The sequence below is a fragment of the Brachionichthys hirsutus genome, chromosome 19, assembly GCF_040956055.1.
Source record: "Brachionichthys hirsutus isolate HB-005 chromosome 19, CSIRO-AGI_Bhir_v1, whole genome shotgun sequence".
Classification (NCBI taxonomy): Eukaryota; Metazoa; Chordata; class Actinopteri; order Lophiiformes; family Brachionichthyidae; genus Brachionichthys; species Brachionichthys hirsutus.
Window position 1 is genome coordinate 8353738 of NC_090915.1, and position 17032 is coordinate 8370769.

The 17032-nt window shown below is 40.3% G+C and overlaps 1 protein-coding gene across 1 annotated transcript in view; it reads left to right on the forward strand.

Moving 5' to 3' along the window:
• Positions 1 to 597: 597 nt before the first annotated feature.
• Positions 598 to 17032, forward strand: part of LOC137908428 (matrix metalloproteinase-17-like) — a 45953-nt gene continuing 29518 nt past the window's right edge. Inside the window, exon 1 of the mRNA XM_068752833.1 lies at positions 598 to 723. Coding sequence (XP_068608934.1) covers positions 616 to 723 — 108 coding nt within the window. The 5' untranslated portion in view covers positions 598 to 615. The remainder of the gene's footprint in view (positions 724 to 17032) is intronic.

Below are 17032 nucleotides of genomic sequence, written 5' to 3' on the forward strand. Positions count from 1 at the left end.
CAAAATAAACCATTAATTCATTCAATTAAGAGTTTCTCATTAAATCTTTCAGCATATATTACCTTTAATGGATATCACATTTGTATTTTATCAACTCCTGACATTATGTTTAGAAATATATTTCAGAAAAGGACAGCTGAAGCACTGAAAGTTTAATAAATTATAATTTTTGAAGACCAATAGAGGAGGATTTTATTTTGGCTATTGTTTCCGGAAGTAGAACAGGTCATTACGTCACACTTGACCTAGATCTTGAGGATCGCGACACAATCGCGCACGCTGCTGTCATTTCCCAGTGCCGAGACCAGAAGAGAGGCAGGAGATCGCGCTTCTTGCGCAGGGATACAATCTCTGTTCAATTTATAGAAGACCCGAACACGCAGATTATTTAATCTATAAATGCCCACTTGGATGCCAGAAGTGCAGTTTTGAGCGACATAAACCGCTTTAATGGTTTGAATGTGTTTTATGTGTTTGCGCTCAACAGTGAGGGAGACTTATTTTGTGTTTTGTCGTGCGTTCTTCCAGCGGATGCTGCCGTCCGGCTCGGCGTGTGCGCCCTGCAGGATCAGCCTGTCATAGGGCAACAGGACTTCTGTGCTTGTGCACAAGTGGATGAGGAATAATTCTCCGGAGATGCTGCTGCTGCTGCTGATTTTGTGCTTTTTACCTCTGACTGGAGCGGCTCCTTCTCGGGCTACAGAGCAGCTGGACACCGGAGTGGTAAGTTTTATTTTTACTTAAGCAAAAGGAACTTGTTGTTGTTGTTGTTGTTGTTGTTGTTTTTCCTGCCTGATATCTCTCCTGTCCGCTCTACCAAAAACAAATGCCATTCAGCTGGGCTGTGTAATGGCAGGTTTTACCTCTTCTTTCTTGGTCTACTCAAGGAAAAAAGCAAATCTTCTCCGGATACTGAATTTTAACTCCTTTCTGCAGCCCAATAGATCCCAATATAGGATCTTATAAAACGACTGGGACGAACTGAACCCATGAAAACTAAGAGGTTCTTGGATCAGGGTTTTGTCTCTGGAGTGTAGTCGAGGCTTACCTTAAATAAGAGCTACACTACATACATTAAATATGATTTTATTAAAATTGTGCTGTGATAAATATTTGTTCTTGGCTTAAAAACAGCTTCATTGCTGAACCAGCTGTTTTTTTGACAGCTTTGCTCCTCATCCCAACTGGCTGTTTTTCTTTATCACTGTTTTTTTATGTCATATTCCTTTCTTGTGAACCATTCCTGGTTTGATTTGGTAATGTTCTGTACAGAGCTCACACCACAGATGCTTTATTGTGAGATTGGGTTGGCCGTTTTATTGTTCAGAGAGTTTTTCCAGCTTAAACTATAGTGGCGTTAATACTGCCTAAATCTGTAGTGATAATTTAAGATATTGCTTTTGGGCCTTGTAATCCTGCACTTTGTCACTGTTTATCTGGAATATCCAGACTTGCAGCAGAGGTGAATGCTAAAATCGCTGCCATCGGGTCACCATGGCAGCATCTCAGCTCTGAATGAAAAATATTTTAAAGGTCAAGTTTATCTGCTCATTTTCGATCAATGAAAAACTCATGTATGCTCTTTCAGGTTACGGTTTCTTTGACTTTGTTTCTTTTCACTGCATGTAAGCCTGAAATCTTGTTTACAATGCAATGACAGGATAAAGGTCCTGTTCAAAAAAGAGATGATTACAAATATTGAACTTCTTCCAGTTGGTCAGACAAAAAGCATCTTTATTCTTTGATTCTTGGTTTTTGCGTTTGTTGAAACGTGATCCACTAACATGGATTTGTAACGTACAACACGACAGTCGCAGCTGTACCATCATTTTCCTCCATTCACCACGGCAAAGCAAATAAATCTGAAGGTGGAAGCTTTCCCACTTTTCCAGATTGAGTTCCATGATGCACTCAGTCCAAAGTGGTGCTCGCAGCCTCTACACGGCTTTTATCGTCTACACACACACACACGCCTTCTCATTCAATGATATTCTTTCATTTCATGACTATTTACATGATATATTCTTACTGGCGGCATCAAATCTATGTGAATGAACACATGGACTAACAAAAAAAAAGTCAAAACATGTTTTGCATTTTAGAATTGATTACTGCCTTGCACACTCGTGGCATTCTCTCGTTGAGCTTCATGAGATCGACGCCTGAAATGTTTTTTTCAGACAGTCTTGAAGGAGTTCCTAAAGGTGCTGAGCACTTGTTGGGGGGGGGGGGGGGTAGACATACCTGCCAGGTGCTATAAAATCATCCCAAAGAAGAAGAAGATTTTTGTAGGTGTTTCGATCCGCTTGAGATCGAAAATGGTATTTGTCTTTGGGGGGGTGTTCATCCTGTATGAACTGTACTTCATTTGAAGTGATCCATCTTTCCGTCTGTCCCATGAAAATGTGTTTATTTCATCATGCTTTCATCAGCACCAGGCCTCTATAGCTGGTTTTACTTTGTTTATAGGTTGTAATGAAAATTCAGCAGATAGGAATATTAATAAAGGTTATATTAATATAATAATGAAATGCATGTTAAAATGTTTGTCTGTTTTATTTTGCAAGTGATACTATTTTGGTAGCTATCCTCTCCTTGTCTCCTAATACTGCTGTCCTATGCATGCAGTTTACATTTTCTAAGAGGCCGTTTTCCAGCGTTATTCATTGAAAGACAAGATGCGTTCACGATTGATCACTAAGAGAGAAGATGGTTTATCCAGACATTTTTATGTGATTCTAGTCCATAGTTCACCATGAAGAATAGGGAGGACGTGTCATTGTAATCAGTTTGGGATGATGATTCGCTGGCCAATGACTGATTTCCTGTCGCTGGGATGCGGGAGACATCCAGAGGACACTGTGCCACTGGAAGCGCTCTAAAGTACAGATGTTATCAGATGATTGCACACATTTTTCTTTCAATATAATGAATGTGTGTGTGTGTGTGTGTGTGTGTGTCTGCCTGCTTTTTACTCAGGACTTAAAACCCACAAAAAACATCTAACCACAAAGTCCTCTCTACTCTACAGTCGCATTACTCTTGCACTTGGTTGCCATGGTGCTCCATCGCATGGCATTAAGTTGAAAGGACAAATAACAACTTCACGAAAACTCCTTAAGTTACTGATTATCACTGAACTCCAGCCGAAGTCACATTGTTCAGCTTTGCTGCTGTCCGTTTTGATGCATCACTGCAAAATGCCAATTTGCAATTTCAGCACTTGAGGGAACTGAGTCAAAACAGCTAAAAAGTAAATGCGCTGTGTACTTTCTGCTCATCTGATTGTGTTCCTCGTGAGGAGCATTTTCTCAACTCAAACAGAACTGCCGAGCCTCCAGAAGGAACTATTAAACTGAACATTTGCAGCTTCCCTTCTGATAAGTGAGTCTGAGCTGGCCAGATTAGTAGCTGATGAATTACCTAAATTACTGTATATTCAGCCACCTGTGGAATTCCACTCGCTAAAGAAACACAACCATCCTTGGACGGTATTCTGTGGGTGTGTGTTTGCCTGGAAAACCTACCGCGCTCTCATTTCCCTGTTCAATTTCTTCAATGACACAACCATCTGGCAGCGATTCCCGTGGAGCGGTCGGCATCCCTCCTCCGCTCCCACACAGCTGCCGCTCACGCTTCCGTCCATGCTAGATGCCTTCTCATCAAGCGCCGGAATTATGTCAAGAAGCAGCGGCACATAAACGAAAAACAAATTATATGGCAGAACAACAATTATATATGCCATGAAGCGCAGCTCAACATGTGTAAGTAGAACGCAGCGGGCCTCTTGGAAAAGGACCCACTCACTCTGTCGATGTAAAAATCCTCTTTCTGAGGTAATTAAAACAAAATGATTCGTAGTTTCAGATGATGTATTACACTGCATCAATATTGTATTCCATTTCCCAATATCCTACAGGGAACCTTTAAATGAAGCATATGTTGCTGTTACGATATAAACAGTCCTGGTCTTAATGAACAAAATGAAATATCACGCTTGGTAGCAAACCCTGTTTGCATGGCATTATACATTAGTTGTGCTTCGCTTCTGCTAATCCTAATGGAAAGTGAAGCTGTAAACTCAACTCTTCTTCACCTGTGTGAAGAAGGATTAGAAAAATGGGTTGATTGAAGTAAGGAAATACTATTTTGACGACTATTTCCAGTCAGTGTTTGCCGTTAGCAGTTAGTTCCGAGGCCGTCGTGAGCTCGTAACGTAAGGTTCACCAGAATCCAGAGATTAGTGGTAATGTTGTTTTAAGACGAGCTCTCACATTTATCGTTAGATTCATTTTGGAAAGAGAACCTAGAAAGAACTTGCATATAATATCCTCAACATGTAAAGTAGTCTGGTCAAAAAATGAAAACAATGACTCATAGAGCACTCAGAAATATCTTTAAAAATACTCGCGGAAGAATAGCCCCTCATTCTCTGAATCCCAACTCACATAAAGTGTCATTACTCCCCCAGCCTCTACATAGCAGTGGCTTGGACAAGAAAATTTAGATTTTAATAATTATATTCTTTCCCCGAAATTGTAGACTGGTCCATCTTTAGTTTTAGATTGTTAAATCGAGCCAGAAAAACACTCTGAATGATAGTTTCCATGTGAATTTGTTTTATTCTCAACATGGATCATAAGGACACTTTTAGCACCACTGTCCCACTTTCCGTCATGCAGCGCCGACAGAAATGCATCATGGGAGTTGTATTCAGGGCAAGGGATTATTTCTGGAGCTACTTCATGTGGGAGAGACCTGAATATTAGAGAAACGCTTTCTTCATGGGGATTGACAGATATGTTATATAAGCTATGTATTGTATTTGGTGTATGATGTAGCACATTCACAGCTTCTCTCCTTTCCAGTCGGTGACCTCAGCCTTGTTAGGCATAAGGGTTCTCCAGAGTAAAGCAATTCAAGAAGCTTATCGGCATTATGGAGGGAGGAGGTTAGGATTTATGGTCTCTTGCACCCTGAGACATCTTTGAGTTCTGCTGTTGCATGGCTGTTCAGAATAGACTTCTGCCATTAGGCTTCCAGACAATAGCGACATGTCAATTTTCTGGATAAGGATTTTACATCATGTCTTCAGACTTGTATTTACTGCTGCATTTTGAGTCAAATAAATACAATTTTAAATTATTAAAATAAAATGCAAGTCTAAATTATATTTTTGGCCTCGTGTGCTCAGATTTAAATTGAAATAGCAGTTTGAGGTCAAGCGAACTGTCAGAAGGCTTGGACAAATGGCATTGTGTTGGTAAACAGAAGCCCTTTGTATAAAGATTTTATTATTATAATCTTTTTTACAAACAGCATGTAAGTGTTGTTTTCTCTCGAAAAGAGGAAAAAAAAAGTCTCCCGATGATTGAAAATGTTGTTCCTCAAACTCTAATGTGCATTATCATGAACGGAAAATGGGTCTCATTACAGACGGGCTTCAAGCCTTCTTTGAAGATGTGATTTTTGTAACTTCTATTTGGAAAAAAAAAAATCATCATCTTGAAGACGTGATGACCAGAAATCTCCTCTCCTTCAGCCGCTTATCTGAAATCCGGGTTCTAGGTTTCCACCGGAGCCTATTCCAGTTTGCATCGGGTGGGAGACAGACAACCACGTGTTTGCTCCTACAATCACACCCACGGCCAATTTAGAATCACCAATTCACCTAAGTTGCATGTTTTTGGAGGAAGCTGGAGAAGCCGGAGAAAATCCACGAAGATACGGGGTCGGACCGAGGACCTTGTGCTCTGAGGCAACAATGCTATCCGCTGCGCCACCGTGCTGCCCACATCCCATATCTTTAGCAATAGCTAAATCTAGGATTTAATTATTTCTGAACTGTCCTGGTTGATTTTGATTAAGAGTAACGGCCATGTAATCCCTGTGTTTCAACAAGTAAGGCCAATACCGCAGAGATAAATCAGAAATTAATTAGCTCTGGTTCCAGACTCGCCATTACTGAAGTTTTGTTAAGCCGCCGGACAAACAATGTATTTGTCTGACGTTAATTAATTCATTCATTCAAACATAGCTGCCATTCTCAAATGGTTTTATGTTTAACGGAATCAGCAGAAACAGGAAGCATGGGACGCTTTGTGTGAATACTGTAAGATTTTCTTTATTTTTTTTAATAAAGGTTATTGCTTCACAGTTTCGTTAACCAACTTGTGTGGCATACACTTCTAACAATAACATTAACAGTTATGTATCTTCATCAGTCAGAGTTTGCCGAGCGATGTTCTGCAGTAAAACACAACAAAGGAAGAATTCTAATTTGTAGACTTCAACAATGAAGTTTTTACTTTTGCAAATGTACTCAATCGCTTTCATGACCTTCATCTACGTCTTAAGTCAAAGAAAAGTAAATTCATGTTTGTTAATCAGTAAAACAGTGTCATGTGCTGACGGCTCAGAGCTGGAGTTTGTCAGCTCCTAGAAATATCTTGGTCTCTGGCTGCACAACTCACTTTCTTTCAGGTTTCATACCAGCAACCTGCAGGCCAAAGTAAAGGCCAGATTGGGCTTCTTTTACCGTTGCTGATGTGCTACAAGTAGCCGCAGGAAAACAGAGGGAGTGATGTCTAACTGTGATACTGGAAATAAGGCTTTTGCATGTAAACCCTGGAACTTAATTTCTTTATAAATATAAAACTAAACTGTTCAACATTTAATAATGCTTATACAGCGATTTGGTAAGACCAAGAGCCAAAGTGCGTGACTTTACAGAAGTAGATTACCAGACAATGTGATATTTGAAGAGGAATTCTTGTTTAATTCAGCTGCATGTGATTCTTCCTCTGGTTTAACATGACTTAAAGTTAATGTGGTCAGAAAGGAAACTGGAACACTCCCACGATCCCTATATAGAAAACTCCAAATGAACTCCATGTGGCCCTTTCAACCAAGGCATCCAGTCTCCTTCCAGTTATATACCAGATCAAGGTTTTGGTTGCCAAATCTATTCCCAGGGCCGACCAGATCCTATAATTATAGTGGTTTCTGGAGTTGTGTGGCTTGAATGTTTAAGTTAAAAGACTCCAGAAGCCCACCAACGGCACTAGGGAAAGCCCAAAGCAGCAGAAACTGCACTCCTCTGAAGCCTGCCTTCTGGCAGAATTGTAATAAATTATATTTATATGTTGGTGTGCACGCAAAGATGAAGGGAGAGAGAAACTGCTGCTTCGCCAAAGAAAGATGCTTCGTGGTTTTCATCTCTGACGTTGGCAGTGAGTGAGAAGCACTGCTGACCCAAGGGAGATGGAATTGTTTGAATTGTGCTCAATTTGATCTTCGTGTGTCCGAGAGAAATGAAGAAAGGGAGCAGAAGATGGACTGAAAGACAAATTGAACAGGGAGACATGAGTGAGTGTTCAACCAATGTCTGTGAGTTTAGTCGAATTATAATCAAAGTTAATGATTGGTGTAATTAGCGCTAGCACCTAAAAATCAGACTTTGCTGCTGAGAGCGGAATCACTTTCTCCCATTGAGCAATACAGCGCTCCATTAATTTGCAGGGTGACTGTTACAGTTGAGATTAAATCTTGAGGTGCCTGTAAACTCAGCAATTATTCATTGGCTAATTAAGCACTTTTGTCTCTTAAACCGATGGGCGAGAAACAAAAAGAGTTATTTCTCAGTATGCGTCTCCCTAAGTGATAATTAAACTAAGTACATCTTCTCTACGAAAGTAATTTCTTGATCAGACTGTTTCTCCTAGCAGTAAAAACTATATTTGAATGGAATGGAAGTGTTTTGTCGAAGCTCAGTATCACGACAGACGAACAGTGGAGCAGGCAACACGTTCAACAATTACGCGTACAGTATTTAGTTATTGTACCGCATTAGGAAAACGTTCAGAGAGCTTTGAAACCTTTGGATTCAGTTCGATAATGAGAAGAAAACCTGCAGTGCCTACCATGCATGCATTTCAACAGAGAGGCCATCTGGGTTTTTAACATTGAAGGAGGAAATAGGAGCTGGATATGAGCCGTACAGTACGCGAACTGGGTGGAGGAAAGATCAAGTATCTCAGCAGCACAACTAACATTCACATGAAGCTTTTCCCACTCGTTTGGCTTTTGCTGTGCTTTTAATGGCAACACCACAAATTGTAATACGGTCTGATAAACACGTGCCTTAATTTAACTTTCACAAAGAAATCCTGGCCTCTCACAGGCTCTGACTGTGTGCTAAATATGTTTTATTATTTTTAGTGACATCAGCAGTGAGGCAGCAGGAGTGATAAGACCAACAGATGTGAGCATTTATTAACAGGAGCGCTGTCTCCTGCAAGGCAAGTCACACTGAAGGTCATTTTGCCCTTGCTTCTTGACTGGACATAATCTATTTTGATTTATCTATGCTTTTACTTTACTATATCATACTTTCATATTAATTAGCCAAAAATAGCCTTTTGATTTCTATTGTTTTCTGTTTCAGCTGTGTCTGGAAATGCCAGATCAGAGAGCTATGAGCTCTATGAGCTATGATGAAGCTAATAAATCACTTAAAAAGCATTTTTCATTTCAGTCCAAGTCCAAGGTTCACTTGTTGATGTTTAACTCACTTTATCTGAATTAATAAACACAAAGAGCCACTTTTTATCAAAGAGAGAAGGGTTGCACATTCTCTCTGGCTGGAACCTGTGAAAGTTTTTCATTTTCTTTGATAAACTACTTTTAAACAAGTTCTGGATTTTTTTTAAAAAGTTGACTTGTTCTCCCCTGAGGCAGGTGATTGAAGCTGAAAGGTAAGTTTTTTGTAGTGTTTTCCTCTGCTTGAAGCTATTGTCTATATCACAGTGTGGTTACTGGAGTGCATTGCACATTTTAATGCATTTTTAATGCATGTGACATTAGAATGAAGGTGCCATTTTATATCGCCTAAAAGATACTTGCTCAAAGCTGCTCCGCTGTTTGAAGTACTGCTGAGGTAAACTAAATCCCTGTAGCGCCACAAACTCTGTTAGACTTCTGTGTTCCGTGTTCCTCTCCGGTCTCTTCTCGTGGTCTTATCAGATTTTGTCAGTGTGATAAAAACTTGTCATTATATTCTAGGACTACTCGGCTTTCTCTCTCCTTTATCTGGCTCTCCCTATCTTAGTCCCATGAACAGAGGCTGTCTGAATCTTTTTTTTATTTTATTATTATCTTTTGTGAAGCAGATTAGAAGATAAGAAACATGTCTAATCTGCTATAGGAAGCTGTTCTGTTATGATTTATTACTGTATCATATATTTTTCAATACCTACAGGACATGAGTGCTTTCTTATATTGTGGTCATTGATTGGCACGTTGGTTATAGCTGAAGTCATTTAGTACTTTTGAATTGTTTGACCACTTTTTACAGTGGTATAAATAATGGATTTGTCACTGTCATTTTCAATATCACAGCATTGTGGCTGCAGTGCCTTTGTGTTTGGTTGCCTAGACACCCAGTTTCTTTTTTACACTGAATGTGAATTTGGTTCAACCTGTAAAGGTCCTGCATAGAGCAGAACCTCTGATGTGTGGTATTCTACATTTTTGTTAGCTTTTTTAATCAGACTGTGAATTAAAAGAAGGAAAAATAAATTTCACTGTTTATCATCTGCAGACATTGGAAACTAAGAAAAACTGTGTTATTATTTAACCAAAAGTTAATGTTTAGTTTAACAGCCACAAGGCTATCTTGAGGGGTAGTATGACCTCCACTTGGTTTTCGCTCCAACCGCCAATTAGAATTTTCACTTAGCAGTGCAGCTGAACTGTGTTTTGCTAAACAAGCGTTTTTACCATCTAGATTCAGAGCTTTATGGTGACTTGAAAACAAACACAGACACATACACACACACCGCCATCACCATCAAGCCCACTTTCAATATGGAGAAAGAGATGCATTTGGAATGAAGACACAAAAGTGCAAACAGATGCGAAAGCTGCACGTGTCACTTTGGAGGTGTGGCGACGTCATAGCACCCCGTTTCGTTCCCAGGCCGAGACGCACGTCCAGAGGTTGCCCTTTGACCTCATTCCAAGGCTGCGGCCATATCAAATGACAATGCAAGCAAACTCCCTCAGGTCCTCATTCGGTCTCATTTTACTTTTTGTTCTTCAAATGTGAAGGTTGACTCGGAATGCTCTGAAATCATCACTGCAGGCGGCGCAGGAATCAGCTGCAGTTTTATTGCTGTTTTATTGCTGTCCAGGTCCAGCATGGCTCCCCTTAGCCTCTCTTCTTAATGAAACAGTAAATGTCCTCATGCAGGTGGATTTAACACACACACACACACACCTCCTCTCATCTCTAGTAGTACTGCACAACAACTGAACATCCCCCAGCGAGTCGTGTTGTACAGTTGGGGGGCAGTGAATAAAACGCTGACTTCATGGTAGGACTTATCTGTTTCCGTGGAAAGCTAATGAGTCTGAAAATGTAAGTCTTTTATGGATGAGAAGTTTGGTTATCAGGCAAAGAGATGGCTTGCCTGGAATACTGCAAAGCAGGAGTTGTCACACGGACATAAACACGCATACAAAATATTAGGTTGTACTTCAATTGAGAGTATAATAGAAAGTTCAACAGCAGTGTTTTGACACAGGCTTTTGCAAATGTATTATTAATCCCTGATGATCTGTGCCTCCACACATAATTCTGCAGGTTGTTTTCTAAATGACGAGCAGAAGCGACACTGCCGCTGCAGCTGCCTTTGTCGTCATCCTTCATGTGTTGTTTTTCACTGCTTGTTCTTCTTCCTTTGATATTTAACAGTACGTGAGAAAAACTCGTAGGCGTAGATCCTCTCTTCTTCGCTGTATATCGTGACAGAGAATAGATATGAATGAGTTAACAAGGCAATTAAGGTTGTCTCAGCGCATCAAAGGAGAGCTTGAAACTTGACTTCAGGAGGTGCACAGATGTGTTTGGGAGTAAATAAATAAGTCTTAATAATTAAATAGGTGCAAGGCTGTTTTATTTTTTGGCATTTTGTGAGTTTGTCTTGTTTATTAGGATAACTACATAGACAGTTTGCAAAACTTTGTCAACTCACTGCTCATCGTACGAAACCTCCGTCCTAGACTATGAGAGATGTTACCGGTACTTCTCTGGAGGCTCAGAGTCCTTGAGAGACAGGTAATAGAACTGGGAATATTCAGGAATACGTTGCTGCTCTGTGTGGCGTTGTTCATTTATTCATTTGTTCATTTACCTCTTCTCTTCACGTCATTGGTTATTTCAGTTTTTAATGCTAATATTTAATGCTAATATACTGTTGATTATCTTAAAAAATAAATTCCATGACCTAAAGTGATGGTCATTATTTTATGCAATCTGTCATTACTCACAGAAATCATCTAGAGCTGAATCAGTGTCCAGTATCCATGCCCACACTAACAGCAATTACTTTTGAATGTTTTATCTATTTCAAGAGGAAGGAAAATCCATCATGAGTAGCGGTCTGCATGATATGTGTCTCTATGTTTAAACAGTTGCCACCAGTTCTCAGTGTGTTGTCATGCACAGGGCACTCAGATAAATCCTCTCGCCTATAAATTACATGCAAGGACCATAAATACACACATGTACTGTATATTCCTAGGGCTTGCGTGAACTCTGCGCCGACGGAGACGGCGTCACTCACAGGTCGAACGCAATCCAAGCCAGCGAACCGATTACTATAAAATAGAAAGGAAACACATCTGTATTAAGTCATTGCAATAAATTTGGCTGTCATGCTTAAACCTTCAAAACAATCAAAAAAAAAAATAGAAGTTTCAGGCAGTGTTTTGCAGATCTGTCATCATACTTGTAAGAGTCTGTATATCAGTGTACTCTGGGTGACGTAGATGTTCCTCTTTAGTGTTGCATGTGGTATGAATGCCACAGCAGGGACAGCGGTCAGGCGTTACTCGATCCATGCGTTTGTGGGCGCTGGCAGGGTGCCATGCCACATTACCGCCCACAGAGAGGAACTTCAAAGGAGGTTGAGGGGCCTTTTTCCTTGAGTGGATCCACTGACTCTTCTGCCTGTTATAGGGCCATGCCCCAATTGGCTCCAAAGGCCATCGGTTTATTTATTTAGACCGAGGCTGACTTATTTTTACTGTGAGCTCTGCGTGAATGGCCTCTGGAGCTAACATAGAATATGCCATTTGGTGTATAATTTTGTCGAATGTTTCTCAGAAGTCCACAACACATGATGTGACAGCTGTGCAGAGACCGACAACATTGCAATATTGTCATCTCAAGTTTAACTGCAGTTTCTGTTACATTGAAGTAACTGTACATCCATCAGTTTTCTATAAGAACTTGCTTTTAGTGTCGTGGGGAGGGCTGGAGTCTGTCCCAGCTGAAAATGGGCATGTCGCCCTGTGACTAGACTGACATGCATTTTCACAAGTTTATTTCTTGCTCTTGGATTCATGAAAATATTTTACTGCCTGTGTGGAAAATTGTGTATTCAATGAAATTGACATTATTAAACAAGATCAGACTCCTTGTTGTTGATTTTAAAACACTAAACTTAAAGCACTGCCTCGGGGTAATCTGTGATGACCTTTAACATGTGGCAGGAAGCCCTGAATGGCTGTTAAAGTATACATTTGGTCAGCTTTCCCCATCTGGAACATTTAATGTGTTGCAAGATGTCCTGCTGTCACAACTCTGACTTCATGCACGCCGCTGTGAGCTTGCCCTGATGGACTCAACAGCCTCACACAGAAGAGGGGAACCAGCTCCACTGTTCTTGTAGTTCTTCACCTTGCATGTACACCAGAAACACAGGTGCAAGCTGCGGGTCATTACATGAATTTCATTACATCGATTCGAATTCTGTCTTTTAGACCAGTTACTTCCATTACCCACCCTCCATCACTGCTTCCCACCTTTACCTTTTCACGCTACATGTCTAATAGGATTGAACAAATGGCCGCCTCCATTTCCCAGGCATGCCTAGGTCACTTAGCGCTTAACGTTGGGGTATTCCTTCTTGGAATACCCCTGTCCTCTTCTCCCTCAGTCAGCAGGCAGAACAACCAGCTGCTTCTAAAACAGGGATTAATTCAGTCACTGACCAGCAGCATTTTAATCCTCTCGCTCTCAGACAAATTGAATCTGTAGCTGTATGTGTTTTCACCAAATGTAATAATATTTCAATATATAGAAGTTTTAAATATGAGTAATTAAATACTGACTGATACTGAAACATCTTCCAGAAAGGATCTGGAGAAGCTGTCAACCATGTGTCCATAAGCACATTAGAAAGAAACAACGAGGCAAGTGCTTCAGCAGGTTGGGTATCTGCTTGAACCCGAACAGATGTCTATTATTATTACACAGAATGTCATTCTTTGTCCACATTTGTAGTGGTGCAGTGCTCAAACTGTTTCCAGCTTCGTTCACTGCTTCTCGCGGTCCGCTTAACCTGATATCTGCAGTCCAACAGGTCACACAGCTTGAATATATCGCCTTGGAGTCTTGAAGACTCTATAAAAATAGTTATAAGTGATGTCCACATGCAATGTGAAGAAAATTGGGAGAAATGAGGTGAAGATTCACATCGATGCTGATGCCAGCCTTGGCTCTCTCTCTTCTCTGCTCCTGTGTTTCTGTGCTGTTCAAGCGTTATTTGACTCATCTCACCTATCACTACACGCACTGTTGATCACAATGAAGATACGCCAACTGTTCAGTCAGGGTCTGATAGGGCGAGATCCATGTACTTGACTGGCTGTTCCCATTCATCTGTTTCTGCAGCTGCAGACAAGGAAATAATCTTGCTCCATCTAAGTCAGCAGTATCTCCCGCCTCACACGGCTCCTTATCCAGAAGTTCAGCAAGCCTGAAAGGATGGAATTAATTCCTCAAATATTGTTGTGTTAAGATAAAAATTAAATGTAACGCGCTAAAGTAATAGTTCAAGTAAGGTTGTTAATGCTAACACTTGCAAATAGTTAGGAAATGTGCATTTTTGTTTAATGCATAATTCCACCTCTTGGAATTCCTGAAATTCATCTTATTCGCTTGAGGTGATCCCCGGATGTCTTGAACGTCAAATTCTTTCTTAAGGAACTCCTAGATGTGATATTTAGATTAAACAAAAATATGTCTGCACAGAGCAAGGCGAGTTTGAGTTTTCATCTTTGGGCCAAACATGTTTATCGCTGATGATAGGGAAGAGGCTTTATGTAATCAGGCTGTGCTGTCAGTAGAATTGGAGCATAAATGCTATCAGTTGTGTGTGTGTGTGTGTGTGTGTGTGTCATTTTTTTCTGCACATTCATCCAAGTTGAAACCTTCCTTCAACTTTCCTTATTTTTATTTATTTTGTTTTCAGAGGATACACCGTCAGGGTGTCTTGAAATCAATTCAGAAATATGGTAATAAAGCCGGTTGACACTGCTGCTGTCTGCTGCATGAGAGGCAGAGTTGTATTTATTTACCGGTATATGAAGTGCACATGGTGTTGCACAGTAGCAGCAGTTTGTATTGGCGTAAAACAAATGATGAAATCTTGAACAGTTTGCTTCATTTTACAGCTTGGTGGTGTTTAGCCCAAATATTAACAGCAGTTGTAAAGATCAACAAACCTTTGGGTAGCAAAAAGTCACACAGTTTGGATTCTGAAAACATTAACCACAGACCGTAACCAGAAACCATGCACCATTTACAGGTATTGAACTGATGAGCTGAAAGATGATTTGATTTAATATTTTATGTACATGTCCCGCAGTCATGGGAGGACAGGAGGAAGTCATTGCAGTACTAATAGATGAGAGATGAACAAATTATTTTGAAGAGGATTCTTTGACATGAGCTTAATTCTCAGTGCCCTCAGACTGAACTTATGTTATGAGGAACTTAAAATGAATGCAAAACCACAATGTGCCGCCTCAGAACAGACTTTTTGCACTTTACTTATTTTAATCGCAGTAGAATGACTCTTATTTATTCTTTCATTGTGTTATATATGTAGGTTTTAAAAAAAAGCATTGCTCAAATGAAACCCAATGACTTGACGCTGGATCCATGAGGACTTTAAAATTGTGATCTTGCATATGAATCTTCTGGTAGAAAGATCCAAATTGACTCAAACAGCCTGGGAAAATCTTAATTTGAAGATGACTAAACTCTCTGTGGATGCCTAATGGCTCATTAGTGAAGCATGAATCTTCATCTCTGCTGAATTGTTTCTTACAATCAATAGTAAAAAATGTATGAAGTCCAGTCCGGATGAAAACTTTTAAGTGCTTCGGCCTCCAAGTGAGATTCTTATCATGCACATTATAAATGCATTCAATATTTATGTGACATAAAGACGGTGGAGTAATCAGGCCATATTTTAAACCCTTTCCTGTATGAATATCAGGCCTCACAGTCCATTACCCAAAATTCCTCCATTGTGTTGGTCCCGTTTACATGTAGAAGGGCTTTGCCCTCAATCTGTGACCCGCGGGCTGTCGCTTCTTCATGCTTCTTTCTTCCTCTGTCATTGCTTCTTGAACTGCATCTGATTAAATTTAACTACTATGGAGCTTTGTTGATTTCACATTCTAGCATAAAATATTCCTCACAATGGTGCAGGTTATTTTTGGGGCGATTTTGAAACGGGTCATCTTTTGACTAGTAACCCCAGTTATTATAATTGACCTTAAACACTTGACAAATTTTTACACTTTTCTAAAAGCTGCATTTTTAAAAATTATAATTACCATTACTCATCCTTTTCAACGAGGATGTGGAGAATGTGGTATGGGGCTTTGGAAAACTCGATGTGGAAAAAGGAGCCCCAGCGATTTGACTGATAATCTTTGGCCTTGGCGGGCTGATGCAGAATAAATAATCACAAGACAACCAAACATTCACGATCATTTAATTCACTTCCTCAACACGCTGCTGGTGCATTTGTCATCCAGCGTGTTTATTCTGTCTATTCTATCCCTCTTTCTCCCCAAGGTGCGGAGGAGGCAGTGACATTGTTTGTGGATGCAGGCAGGAGGTGATGAGATTAACATAGTTCATAAATATGTAGCACGGTGAAGATACCGCCAGCTCATACCTGAGATGTGTCTCGTATAGCAGGAAACATCCAGTCTGGGTTGAACCATCCTTTACTCTGGACTGTTGGTTGGACAAAAAAAAGGAACTTTGGGCTCTGGGAATTTGTCCTGACAGCTTTGTCCTAACTTTTCAACAGTTTAGAATCAAATGATTGATCAGCTGGTGACAAAATATTATTGTAGAATTATTCACCTGGACACTATGAATATCTACATGAATCATGACAGCCCATGTAAACATTGCTTTGACATTTCTATCTCAACTTCATAGTGGTGCTGGAGGAAAACAATCCACTGAGTTTATCCACTGTATTATGAATCCCTTCACTATACATCATGGCAACCCATCCAATAGTTGAGACATTTCAGTCGAAGACAGAGCAGCGGTATGTCACGAAGAGCAAAAACCTGCCTGACTGAGAACCTACACAGACGAGTAGCAGTATAGTTTAAAAATTGAAAGGCTGACCGCAGGGAAAGGGATCTTCTCCTGACATCACTCTGTTCTCCTGTATATCCTGCCAGGTATTATGCAGAGAGTTCATCTGACTTTGTAAGCTAAAGGAGGCTAAAACACAACACACAGAATCATTTGACCAGTTTTGTCTTTATGGAAAACTGGTAAATAATAACAGAAAACATCAAATCCCAATTTCAAATAGGTGAACAGCCTTTGCAGTACAATCCCTCCAACCTTCCTCAGTTATTCTCTTTGTGCATCGTCTCTTCTAAAGCACTAACACTGATGGATGTCGAGAGCAGACGTTCTCCTCTCCAAGTTTTCATTCAACTCGTCCTTCTCACCCTCGTTGCAATGCTTGAAGGGCACACGGTCGGAACATCTTGGATTTAAGCGTGACCTGCAGGTCAACGCACACACACACACACACAAAGCACTGCTCGTTCGGTTTATCACTCAAAATGACACTATGACACTAACCAGCTCCTCATAAGGGATCGGAAAGTGTTTTGAGAATACTTTTGAATT